At 39.0% G+C, this 13870-nt stretch overlaps 1 protein-coding gene across 2 annotated transcripts; it reads right to left on the bottom strand.

The window, feature by feature from the left end:
• Positions 1-3831: 3831 nt before the first annotated feature.
• LOC103702567 (F-box only protein 13-like) lies at positions 3832-6779 on the bottom strand. 2 transcript variants are annotated; one of them, XM_008785059.3, is made up of 2 exons: positions 6529-6779; positions 3832-5253 (listed from the first exon to the last, which is right to left on the bottom strand). In XM_008785059.3, exon 2 carries the CDS (start codon positions 5227-5229, stop codon positions 3997-3999), a length of 1233 nt encoding a protein of 410 aa, XP_008783281.2. In that variant the 5' UTR covers positions 5230-5253; positions 6529-6779; the 3' UTR covers positions 3832-3996. The 2 variants fall into 2 exon arrangements, with proteins under 2 accessions (XP_008783281.2, XP_017697213.2); XM_017841724.3 differs by lacking the exon at positions 6529-6779 and adding an exon at positions 5968-6522.
• Between the last annotated feature and the right edge of the window lie 7091 nt (positions 6780-13870).

The following is a 13870-nucleotide window of genomic DNA, read 5'->3' as shown; positions in this document are numbered from 1 at the left end:
TTGAGTTAAAATTTTATAATTGAAATTTTGTCAAAAAGGTCTATTCTTATTTTACCTTTAATTATTAATCTAGATATGCTAATAATTGAGAATGCTAGTTACTAACTCTTATATCATGGGCAAAAATAAAGTCTGAATAGCCCAACTAATTATGCCTTTCAACATAGGATGAGATGTTGATTATTGTCATTATCATCCTTCCCGTGGTTATCATCGATCGTCATCCAATTGGAGCATGGAGTGGAGTCAGGATCTACAATTTTGAGACGTTAAACCCCAAAATGAATTCACAAGCTTTCACATCCAAGGAGTTCTGACAACCACTGTTTCATCATGCAACTGCAAGAACCATCTTGGATAAATCGATTTGCACACCATCCTGATAGCCCAATAATCATCATTGAAACCTTGCTACTGCAATACTTGCAAAATAATCAGAAGATTTCTTTTTATTAATTTGAACAAAAACGATCAACAATAGATTGAAATCTGTACCAGGGTTTGGTCACCATTTCCGCGAAACAGTGTTAGGTTTAGGGCACTCTCAAGATCTGAGGGCTACAGGCTGTTTTGGGACAAGTAAGCTAGCTTGATCCGTAGAGGTGTTTCACATCTTAAATACTTCCTCTTTATGAATGATAATGGCTTAGATTGATCAGAGATACCTGGATTCTTTTCCATGCCTCAAGTAAGAGGACTTAAGATTTGTTGAGCCATTGATATGAACGAAACAAGAGAGAGAGAGAGAGACAAGAGAGATAGAGAATAAAAGAATTAATCATAACTATAGGGGAGGGATAAATCATCTCAGTTGTTCCAATTACAATTGATTCTGTAATTCAAACCCTATATAAAAGAAGTTGGTCAACTTTTTTGCTTGTAGGCGAGACTTAAGCCGCTTTCTTGATGATAAAAAGATATCCATCACTGACTTCAAAAATCACTCAAACTCTATGCATGGAAAGACCCTTCATTCTATAAGTTTCCTGGCCTCCATGCAAAAATAGGTTGAACCTCCGATCTGTGGGTTCTTCAATTACATCTACATGGATGCAAGTCAAACCTTCACTCTGGACCCCTTGACATCTATGTGGGAGCTGATTGAACTTTCACTCCTCAAGTAGAATTGGAATTATATTTACTGATGGTCGAAAGGCCATTCATTAGCAAGAAAGATTATGGTTCCTAGAATCTTGGGAGGGGATCATCAAGCCAATTGCTCCATAGAATTGTAAGATAGAAGAGACCGATCGATGTCAAGTAGAAGCTATGTAAAATATATTAGTAGAAGAGACAAATTGATCTTTTCTCCTCCATTTATCATGCAAATTGTAAGTTATTTCTAATGATAACTTTCTTTAAGAAGGTTTTTCTTTTTTTTTTAAATCTTGGCAACTCCCTTTTTTTTGGGTAGTTACCAGTGCTTGCTTACATAAACAATTCCTTTTTAGGTGGTTGTTCTTGCAAATTACTGCTCTATATCCCAATAACTTCGTTTAGGAAGTTAATTTCAGTAGCAAGCCATCTGCATATGGCTTCTTCTAAAAGCAATGAATGGCCAAACATTAACCTTCCAAGCATTATTTTACAAATAACTAAACAAATCTTGATCGGCCAAATGTTTTCGACCATTGAACTATAGTTTGATGATGGCCTTTTAATTTTTGGGTGTAAACAAAGGGTGACAAGTTTACCTTAGTTTTGAAGATCACCTTATGTTATAAGGCCAATTTGGTCAGATCAGGTTAGGCCGACTCGAGGCTTTTTTTGTACAAGTTCAGGTTAGCTACAAACCAACCCAAGCACCCCTAAGGATCTCCCTCTGTGCTATGAATATATTTCAGATTTCTTTTAATATGGAATGTACACTAGAACTTACATTTGATAGGAATTGTTAACAATGATTAAACAATATGAATTTAAGCTTTGCAGTGGCTTAAATTGGACCATGCTTTCAAGTTAGCCCCATTAATCACACAATCATAAGCTTCATAGATCACTTGAGTATATAATGAGTTATGACAAACATTCCTATCCCACATTCTAATTTCACTTTTGCTTTCGCAAAACTCCAACATTATTTTTTTTGTTTTTTTGTTTTTGTTTTTTTGTCTTACTACTATCCAAAATCTTTGTTTCATCCTAGAAGATTAGTTTGTGACTTTTAACAACCTCTTCCAATCAAATATACATCAGTAATATTCCAAGAACTGGGGCATTGTTTTCACTCATCTTTTTTTTTTCTTAATCTCATACATAGTATCTGCATGTACGTTAAACTTCAAGAACTAGTACATAGTATCTACATATACATTAAACTTCAAGAAACTAGCAATATCTAACCTAGCAGCATGCTCAAATTCAAACTAGCAATTGCTTGAGTTCACGAAACCTACTGTGGGTCCTACACTGAGTTTGTTGGTGTTCTGATCAGATCAAAATATTTTTTTAAAATCAAATTTTCATGTCATTCCAAAAACAATATTTGTATTGAGAATATATATTGATTGTTATTTTGCTACCGTTGTCCATATTTTCTTTTTTTCATATTGAAGCTACTTGAATGATCTACAAATGACCCAAGCTTGGTTTCTAACGTGGGTCTCATCAAATTCGGCTCGGATTAAGTTCTGCGGCGCAAGCATGCACAATCTTAAGCATCTATAAGGTTGCTAAGTACATGAGAGAAAAGAGGGTTTATTAAAAAGCTTCTTTTTAATTGTTCGATCTGTATTGAAAAACAATTTTCAAAAGTTAAAAGAATTTTAACAATTATTGGCAAGATAAATGAAATTTTAATTTTCTTTTTCTTTCGGTTTTCTTTGATGAATTATTTTTATTAAATTTTTCAATAACCAAATAGAACCTAGCAACACTCAAAGGCTATTAAATTTATCAATCAGAGGCTTTGCTGGCTCTCTGGTTGTAATCACCTATGGACTCTGCAATACTCAAAAGAGAAATAATAAAAAGAAAAATATTTGTTTGGAGTGTTATTTGTAGGATGACATAATCAGGATGGTGGCTAAAGTTGAACGAGTAAAGCATAAAAAGAAGCATTACATGCGTATTGGAGGATGGAAGGAAACCCATCAGAATACTTTCTCATTATAAGACTGAAAATTTTGCAACAAAAGACTGGTTTTATAATTTGCAACTTAGATTCTTTTTTTTTTTCTTTTTGCAGGGTGAAATGTATCTTGCCATCGAACAGGAAACAACCTTATTCCAATCAAGCTATGTAATTAAAAGCTATACAGATTTTAAAGATCATTTGCACAAGTTTGTGAAAGCTAACTTCATCATCTAGACCAAATAATTTTATAGAAAAAAATTGCATAACTTCAGAAAGCTAGTTGTACAAATTTCAATCTTTCGAGACTAGGATTAATCTTCACCTTCCTACTCTATAGCTATGCATTCACATCTCCGTTCCAATATAAAGAGTAAGTAATACCATCGGAGCAAGCACCTGGAAGTAAAATTTTCTGATGCTAGACCAAGCTACAGGTGGATATTTTAGCATGACAAGGATCGAAGATATTCTATCCAACAGCAAGAAAACATCTGTCCCACAAAACATAAAAACAAACTTGAAAAGAGTAGAAGCAACTTTTTTTATTTTATCTAAAACCCTCTTTAGGAACATCACATCCAAATTTCCATGGAGAATTGTTGGAACAAGCCATTCTGAGGACTAGTAAGTCTGCAATAGTTCAACTGTTCAAGCCTTTCAGTTCTAAACCTAAGGTATTGCGGGGTTCTCCGGAGGGCACCCTATAGATTCACAGGAAAAGCTTTAAATAGAGATTCTAAACATATGAAACTATCTTGGACATAGAAAGATTGAATACTATTCAAACAAACACAAGAGAAACATACACATTAGATGACCCTTTTGCCACAGGCCATTGTACAACAATGAATGAAGAGCTTGTAATAATATCTCAGACTATAAATCAAGATACAAACAGTCACACAAACTACTTCAGACACTCAGACAGAAGCCTCCACCCTTGGCTCAAAACAGAAGGCAGACATGAACTCCTTGGCCTCGCCATTTGCAAAACACTTGGGCAGCTCTATCCACTCATTGGTCACCACATTGCACACAACATAGCTGCTGAAGTCGCCGGAACCGACACATATGAAGATCATATCCCCACTGCCGATGCAGTTTATATCAACCTTTTTGCTGTAGAATTCATGGGACATCGATGGCGGCATTGCTGCAACCTGCCGCCATGACTGGTCTCCCCTTGAGAACTTCCAGACTCTCAAGCTTGCAGTCTCTAGGAACTCTGATAGAACAACCACCAACATCTCCCCCTTGCACTCGACCACATCGATCGAATACTCGAAAAAGATAGGCAGCAATCTTGGGTGTTCCAAGAAGGTCTTCCGAGCAAGATTGCAAGCCACGACAGTCCCTGATTGGCTCAAGAAATAGACAACCTCCTCTCCATTTTCCACGGTCAGAACTGACGAATACTGCTTAGATGGGCTCCTCTGCATGTTGGTGGCCACAACATCTCCAGCTTTGCTAAGAAAATACAGAGTCTCGTCGCCGGCCATATTAGATTCCGAAGAATTCTCAGCTTTCTGAACCAATGGAACCTCATCTTCCCATATGCCTTTAGCGGAGTTGAAGACTTTGAAAGACAGGTTTGAGAATTCACCGAGAACAAGCACAATTCTATATGAAGCTGGATCTTTTGGAGAGTCAATGGTGATAGCATGGAGAGTTTGGCTTTCACTAGCCTGGCCCACTGAAGGGAGCTCGCGGCAGGCGCCGGTGACCGGATTGCACACAATCAAGTTGCCGGACACGGTGCGGTAACAGACCAGACCACCAGATGATGCAACAGGGATGGGCTTGCAGGCATGACTTTGTTGGAGGTAAGCTGGATGTCTTAGATTTTTCCAGTTCGCTTCGCTGCTGTCAAAAACAACAGACTGCTCTAGATCTTGACCCACCATGAGAAACCATGGGTCTCTGAACGGTATCTGGGAGCAGGCAAGCTGAAATGTTGCAGAGGTTGCAACAGAATTCCATCTCCTGCATACCGAACGAAGGCGAAAGAAGCTCGAGGGAGGAAGACAGGAAAGGACCCTCTCGAGTAGGTCTTGATTCAGCTCATCTAAGGAGAAGGCAGAGCCCAAATGAGCACCATCTGGAGCCTTTCTCTTCCTGGTTTTCCCTGTAAACGCACTCATGTTGAGCTCCATCTTTTAGAAGTTGCGGCCAGAGATCTGCAGAGGAACAAGGGAGCCAATAATTCATTAGTTCTTTACAACCACTAGCAAAAATATCGAACAAATTTGAGATTAAAGAGATAAGAAAGAACATTAAATTGATCTGATATTTAGTGTTGGGACAGAGAGAGCATCTGCTCTCAGGTGAAGCAAGTCCAAACCAAATTGAATAAAATCTAGTAGATTCTGCTAATTATGGGTCACAGTTGAGAGAACATAAAGCCGACGACACCTTCGCCAGAAGCCAAAGCAGCAGATTAAATTCCCAAGAGCAAGAAGAACAAACTAGGTATCGAAGAACATTTAATCTACAGTCTAGGCTACCTACAAACAACAACACTTAGAAGATATCTACAAGGAACACAGAACAAGAGCTTCGAAATAGTTTCAGCGAATACGGAAACGAGTACCAGAAAAGCAAGTATTTTTCCCTTGACTTCTTAAACCTTCCACAGAGAAACCTCAAAGAGTATCATGAGAAGTCACTGCTCTAACGAAATTAACAAATTTGTGCTCGAACATGGAGAAGAAGAACGCAAAAAGCCCATGCTTTTCAAGCCCCTAACCTTGTTTTCTTTGCACAAATCTCGACACAACAATCTAAAAAAGAGGTTATCAAGCCATCCAAAATCACATTTTTAAGCTATAAACCTAGACATGCTACTCCATGCTTGCATACGGAATTGAGGTAGATCATCAAAAAATGCTGACCTTCAATTCCTAAGAAGCCTTTTCTGTTGAAAGAAAGAAACCCTAGAAATGGCCATCAAAATTCCAGATCCTTTAAGCAGCACATAAGACCATCAAAAGGACCTTTCCCTAAAGACCAATATTCCCACCCACCATTCTTACAGTAAAAGAGGGGCGAAAATTGCATATTTAATACCTAGCAACAGAGGAACAACCAAGCCCCATGCCGCCAAAATATCCAAGATCACTCTCTTAAGATAAAAATCCCAGAGCCCATTACCCAGAAAAAAACGCCCATGAGTATCCGAGAAGTGTCAAAACAAACGATATAAAGGGAAAAAATCCCATCTTTTTCACATCCAGGAGGGGCTCAAAAATCACGCCTTTCCCAGCTCCACCCCCCAGTTTAAACTAGCACACACCTAAACACCAAACAAAACCATGCCCTGAACCACCAAAACCACAAAACCCACCACCAGATGCAAGCAGTCACACCAAAAACACTTCTTTGGATCATCACAGCAAGCGTTTGCACAAGGAGAAACAAAGAAACAAGCAATGGCGAAGGACCCAAGAATGCACCTCCTGTGATGGGCGTCCAAGGGCAAAGGAGAACCGATAAAGAGAAGAGATGGGCTATCCCCTCCCTCCTTTTGTAATGGCGAGAGAGATGGCGAGAGAGAGAGAGAGAGAGGGAGGAAACTTCGTGAGGAGCTCTTTTTGTTTGCGTTGACAGTGAGGAGTGGGGGCTGTGTGTGCGTGCTGGGGGAGGAAAAGCTAAATAGAAGAGCCGAAACCCGAAGCTGCAGCTCTCGGAGGAGAGAGAGGAAGAGGTAGAGGGATAGAGAGAAGGGGGGGTCTCCGTTTAGGCCTTTGGGCCCGGGCAGAGAAGTGCATGTGACCGGCCGCTGACACTGACCAGCCAAGGGTATCCAAACGTAAACTAATCTCTCTTTCAAAAATAATAGTTTTTTGTTTGTTTACTCTTTTGTTCTTTTCATAACTTTTTTATAATTAGTTTATAGTATAGTATTCTCTCCTTCGCAATTTTTAAATCACATGGGAGCAAGAATGCTTTATTAAGTTTATTTTCTCCAAAACATTATGATGGGTTATTTTATATAAACATTTTTTTTACGATGGACAACGTAGATGCAGTGCGCAATTATGTAGACTGTTCAAATAAAATTTCTGAAATGATGAGTCGTATAGGACACAATCCAATCTGCAGCATCATTCGTCTTGTAATAAATATGCGTGACTTGATGGGAGCCGTATTTTTTGAATACTCTGTGAATGTTGTGAAGCAGTGGGTGACCGCCGACTGAGCACCATGCCTTTATCCACTCAAATGGGTTATTTTGTTGAATTGTTATCTTTTTTAAGTAAAATACCTCTCTTGCTTAGACTAATGACCTAATCTCCTGTTTTCATCGGCACATGTTTGAACCCTTTTTTTTTTAGCTGTGACTTCCTGGAGCAATCTATTGAAAGGAAAATTATCAAAGAGGAACATTATTTCAAAAACAAAATAACCATCACCACCACTACCTGACAATATAAGTTCTTCAATTATTCGTTAACGATGATAAATAAATAAATAAGTTGGTAATTATTCACCAGGGTTTTAACTGGAACATGAATTATTTGATGGTTGATGCTTAAGTATCAAATTATTCTACTACCAAAGAGTTATTTATCGTGAATACCTGTCCACAGTTATCTTCATAAATTCAATTTTTTTTGCTGTTTTCTTCGCATGCAGCACTTGTGCACACCGACCTCCTTGAAAATGTTTATGATCACTGCACTCTTTCCCTGCATATCAAAGTGGTTGTATCTTTGCGAGTAGTTGAGTGTGAGAAAATTGTTATGCATCTAAGGTGTTCAAAATTGAGCTTCAGACTTTAGTTAATCTTTCCTTTGAGCTCACATCCATGTTAATTGGAGATTAAATAGTTTGCATGGATGCCAGTCGAGTGCAGGAAGAATAAAGAATCATCTAAGCACATCATGCATAAACTAGTGGACTTCGACCTCTATCTCGAGGAATCATATCACAAATTCCGATGATAATAAACTAAACTAAAGGAAGGAAACAGTTGAACTGATCACACCTTTTAATCCCCCTTATCTTTCCCTCAGTAGGAGCTGAATCTGGTTCTAAAGATCTATAATAGCGACGGCAAGAAAGGCTCCAACAGGCCCGATAATCACTCATCGAAAACCACAGTCACTCAGTTAACACGGCAGGGAATCCGGGTTTTGCTTGCATACAGCCATATAAGTCATAAATTTAGTTAATAATTTATTTATACGAGCAGTTCTATGAGCGTCTCTTATGTTTCATATCATTTAAATGGTTATGTTAATGGAGAATGTCATTTCCTTTTTACCGTACCCCCACCCCCGAGTTTCCTCAAGGCCAACTTCGACGGATCGGTCATGGATGCAGGTGCGCGAGGAGGTGCGGATTTTGTGATACGGGATCCGCACTCCAGAGTGGTGGCAGCAGGAGGCTGTCAGGTTTTCGGCACGTCGGTCCCCGGGGCAGAGCTACGAGCTGCCTGGGCGGGTCTCCGCTATGCGAGGCAGGTACTGCAGGCCGATGCGATTGTCTTGGAGGGCGACTCAGCCACAGTTATCAGCTGGATCCAGGAGGAGCTGAGGGGTGAGGGCCCAGACCACCCCTTGGTTCGGGATATAGGGACGATGTGTGGGGTTGGGATGGCCATCCAGGCCAAGCATGTATGCAGAGAAGCCAATGGGGCAGCCGACTGGGTGGCTGCCTTCGCGGCTCATCACTCAGGGTATACTTTTTGGGTGGGGGAGGGGGAGCTGCCACTGGCTCTCCGTGAGTTAGTCTTTTTTGACTTTATTGGATGTATTCACACACGTACTGTATGAATACCCGTTTTCAGCAAAAAAAAAAAAAAAAAGAAAGAAAAAAGGAAGGGTTGTTCCTCTTCTTTCTTTTTGAAACATTGCAACCAAATGCTCTTGGACCTATCCAGAGTTGAGAGTAATTAAAATATAGAGCTACGTTGCTCATTTGGAATAAATTGTCATTACATTCTTTAATCTTTTCTGCAGCACATGAGCATATCTGGTATGCTCGGTATAAAAGCCGGTCCAGCGTATCAAGTGTTAATACTAAATTTGTGTCAGTAGTTTCCCTTCTCTAGCCTAGGAAAAGCAACGAACTCTAGAAAGCACGCTCAGAGTTGGATTTAGCCAGAAGAGCTTAAATGAATTTTTCCAATACAATTTAAGCCCTCTCAGTTGGAAGGAAACTCCGCATGGGACTATGGAAGAAGAGGGTTGAGCTGCAAACTTTCGTGTATTCCATTGTCTGAGGGCTACGAGGATAAGAAGAATCGAGGTGGAGGGAGATAGCCTAACTAAGAATCAAGTAAAGAGATCATTAAAGGAGGCCAGGTGGTCAAGAGAGTCTTGCATCCCAATACATCTGTTTCTTTTGGTTTGGTTCGATAAAGTATGATATATTTTAGAGATAAATTTTATAAAAATTAAAAATATATATAGAAAGATGGGATAGGTGTTAGGAGATTGGAGCTGGAGAAGGGGTTGCTCTTCTAACTTTTAATCTGTGGTTAATCCAAGGCTGGATGAGGGAGGCGTCATTAGAAGCTCAAAACTCATGTAATAGCGTACGTGGCACGACCGCAGGAACTTTTTTTTAATATGATATTCCGGATGACCTCATTTTGTCCGGGTGGGGTCGGGACCGTGCCGAATCGTGGCTGACCTTGGCAAAGCAAATTCCACCAACACGATACAAAACAAAGACATTGCTCTCTCCGTTCTCCTCGTTGAGAGAATCTCTCACTCTCTCTCCCTTTCTCTCTCGTGGGGGCTGTCGCCTCATATCCTCAGCTTTAGCAAAAGTCAAATGTCTTGGGGAGAAGAGAGAGAGAGAGAGAGAGAGTATAGAGGGTGATAAAATCTAGAAGGAAGGAAGGAAGGAAGGAAGGAAGGAGGGGAGAGGAGGGGGAGGGGACGGACATGGGGGGGATGGAAAAGCGAGGGGGAAAAAAGAAATGGTTTGTTGGAAAAAAGCCGTTAATTCCGATGTCTTTTTTTTGTGGGTGTCGTCGAGACAGACGTTCGCTCTCTACCCAGCCATCTCTCCCATTGCAGAGATCTCGATGCAACATCTCCACTGTCAGCTCCTGCCGTGCGCTTTAGTAAATTTTCAGCACCTCCATCATTCTAGACTTGCGATATCTCCTCCAATCAGCCTCGGAGGGCTACCTGAGGACTGACACTGGTCCCCTTCTTCATAACATTTAATGTGACATATAGAAATTGTTACATCACATCATTATATTATCTTTCTAATGAAAAAAACACCATTAAGATATCTGCCCATCCGCAAAAATCTAGACAAACAACTCTTCGGTGGTATAATATATGACCCTCATTTCAAAATCTTATCAATGAAATAAAATTTTCCAGCATCCAAATAGCTAGGCTTTTGTACCTTGCATTTCAGACTGCATACCATGCATGACGAACTTCAAAAATCGGATGAATTGCATCAAGCAGGAAGACATCAACATTTTATAGTCGTTTTATCTTTCATACGTCTCTTTGTTTCAACAGATGAGTCTGGCAAACAATTTTTAGACTACAAAGCAAGGAAAGCTTTTCCGAGTGCCCTCGGATGGTTTGTGGGCACTACAGTATGGCTGCACGTTGGTTGGTCGAATCAGAGAGTGCATAGAATGAGGACCATGCAATGGCTTCCCAGCTCCTGTCTTGTGGTCCATGGCCACCACCACATGAGCTCTTGACTGGGAGGTCATAACAGTGGAGAACCAGAGAAGATTCAAACTCCTTCCTCAGCATCCAGCGCTCTTTAACTTACAACTGAGATGAGATTCTCTCAAGTTTCATGTACAACCACCATGAGTCTTTTACCACTAAGTTAGCCATCGCCTTCTTTCAACATTGATTCACAATTGCATGATATATAGGACAATCTTTTGGTGCGAAATTTTTGTCACTTGAGCATTTCTATATGTATATATTTATTACTTTCTTTCCCCCAAACTGCACTGAGATAATTACTTAATTATCATCTCTCTGACAGTGCGTCTTCTGCATGTTTGCATGGTAATTCATATGATGGGTCTAGATCTGTTGTTAATGCTTCCTCCTAAGCTCATATCATTGCCCCTTCTTGGCAGATGCTTTATCCTTGGCATAATGTTGCACTAGAGCTTGTATTCATGATAATACCTGTAATTCTAGTTTTAGTCCATCTCCATATCATAACGTATTTTTGTATAATGGTTTTCACTTTTGACAATATTTAGTTCCATTTGTATCCTAAAATAATATAATTCTAGCCTCGTAAACCACTAAATTGTCATATTTTATCATAGAATATATTAACTAATTTGTCTTCCTAACCTTGTAATATCTTAGAATAAATTATCATTCAAATGATTTTTTTTTTTTTCTTTCTATGTGCTGCACAATAATGGACTTCAATTATTGTAATAGTGAGCTAAAGGTTCGAGCAATGCAATTATTTGTGAACAGTGACATTATTGAGACCACGGCCCTCTCCTAAAAAAGTCAAGAAAGATTTTGAGTTTGGCAAAGGAGAGAGAGGCCTATGGCGTTTTTTAATCTTTTCTTGGTCTTGCACCCATGGCTCACCATGCAGTGAGGAAAGCTGCAAACAAAGCTCGTTAATGGATGATAGAGCATTGACAAGATACATACAAGACGTGATTCAGTCTCATAGGCAAGTAGAGACCAGACTAGGATTAATAAGAGTGGAACATGCCTAATTTTCCTTTTATATAATTTTTTTTGAAAAAAAAAACTCAAATAGCCAGGATAAATTGATGTCACTTGATTACAATGACAAAATCATTACGAAGGATCGACGGACTTTCTTATATAATTTGTGTCCTGCAGCTCAAGTAAATAGATGGCCATGGACTCATGGTCTATAGAGGAAGCTGTAATAGTTTATCATCGGTGACTACGGTAATCAGCAATACCTTTATGAGATAAGATGAAACTAGCATTGGATTAAAAAATACGTAAGAAGATTATCAAACCTAAACTTTCTGTAATGAGACTAGATTCTCTGGGGATCCAAATTGGTATACAGTTTTTCAGAGAAAGAATCAAATCTGACAATTGGTTTTTCGGTATACAAATAGGAGATACATATCTAATTAAGAGTACCATATCATGCACTTCATTCATAAATTTATCAAAAAATAACAATATTATAAAAAATATAAAATATATAAATAAATCTATCTCATCCTATCAACCTAAACTTTTAGGATAAGTGGTGGTTTTAACATGGTATTATTAAAAATTTCACATGTTGGGCTCATCCATTAAAAAAAATTCGGCCCACATATGAGGAAAAGTGTAAGAAAATATAAAATATATAAATAAATTTACCTCATCCTATCGGCTTAAGTTTTTAGGACAAGTGGGGATTTCAACAAATATATCTTTATTTTTTAAGCAAAGACATATAGCAACATTTCTAGGATCTTAATCTCTAATAATAACTAAATCACTCTGATAGACTGGAAGAAGGAAGTTGCTTGTATTACAAGGACAAATGGCTAGACACAACTGCAGCTTCCTCAGTCACTTTCTCAACATGCAAATAAAGGCACAAGCGAAAGTGGCCAAAGAGAGCCTGGTTTCAGATGCCCTAAAGCTCACTTAGCAAAAGCATGGTTCGGATTTAGGCTACGAAACGGATGCATGAACTTTTTTACATTCTAATTCATGAGGGTTGGGGAAGAAACCCCCAGAAGTCTCAGTCTCAAGCATTGTGTACCCCATCCATCCCGGCCCCAACGTAGCTCCTTGCAAGCAGTTAGCCTGTCCAAATGAAATTTATTAAGTCAGCTCTCCTTTTCTCTTTTCTTGGTCAGGGAGTCTGAAGCTCAGGCAATTTTGGCCTACCAAGCAGGGGTAAGCCCCCTCTATATCCCTCAGGAATATTTCTTGTGAAACTAGTACTTTACAAAACATCAAATAATAAATACATCAAATACATCAAATAATAAAATAAAATATTTTATCAATTTTGTTAATTTAAATTAGTATTTTGGAATTATATTTTTTTTATTTGCAAACTACATGCCCCATTTGATTGAAATTATATATATATAACCATGCCTTATCCATATTTATAAATCTAGAGAGTAGGTATATGTATAAATTTACTTTAGCCTTTTGTCCCCCCCATTTTACTAAAGTCCCTGGTTAACTTAATTATAGGGATGACAGATTACCAAGATATTCCGGGTTAGTATCAACTAGAAGTCCTCAACGACTCCCGCCCTCCTCTCTCAAATGAGCAAAAAAACCCCTCTTTCCCCATCTATCGTTTTGCAGTCAAATATGGCTACTCTTTAAACATGACACCTTTGTATAAATGGAAGGGAGGTTTGTATGGGTATGCTTGCCACTAACAAGCTACGCAGGGATACTTCAAGTCCTGGAGATTTTTGGTGAAGAGATGCAGGTTGCTTGATCCTGTATAAGTATCCAAGATATATCCAAGGAATAACCAATGTAGGACTAAACATACGCTCACATTGGTCCTCACATACTCTCCTCATTTAAGCTCTAGCATCCTCGTCAGGTTAAGAGTTCAAATCCATCCAAATCTAATCACATGCAGTATGATCGGCCTGTAGTCAGCCTACATAGATTCGTGTTGCAATGTTTCGTAATCCACATAGGTTATTGTCCGGGTCCGCTATGATATTATTTATAATAATCCAGGATCTCATACAAAAAGACTAGCCAGAAGGTATATTTTTGTGTTTCCTAGTTTTGTACAAGTACCAAAGATCTACCCAGCGAATAATCGATGTGGGACTAAACACACACCCATACGGGT

The sequence above is a fragment of the Phoenix dactylifera genome, chromosome 6 (genome assembly GCF_009389715.1).
Source record: "Phoenix dactylifera cultivar Barhee BC4 chromosome 6, palm_55x_up_171113_PBpolish2nd_filt_p, whole genome shotgun sequence".
Taxonomy (NCBI): domain Eukaryota; kingdom Viridiplantae; phylum Streptophyta; class Magnoliopsida; order Arecales; family Arecaceae; genus Phoenix; species Phoenix dactylifera.
The sequence above is the reverse complement of the archived record's forward strand: the minus strand, read 5'-3'. Positions and strand labels throughout refer to the sequence as shown.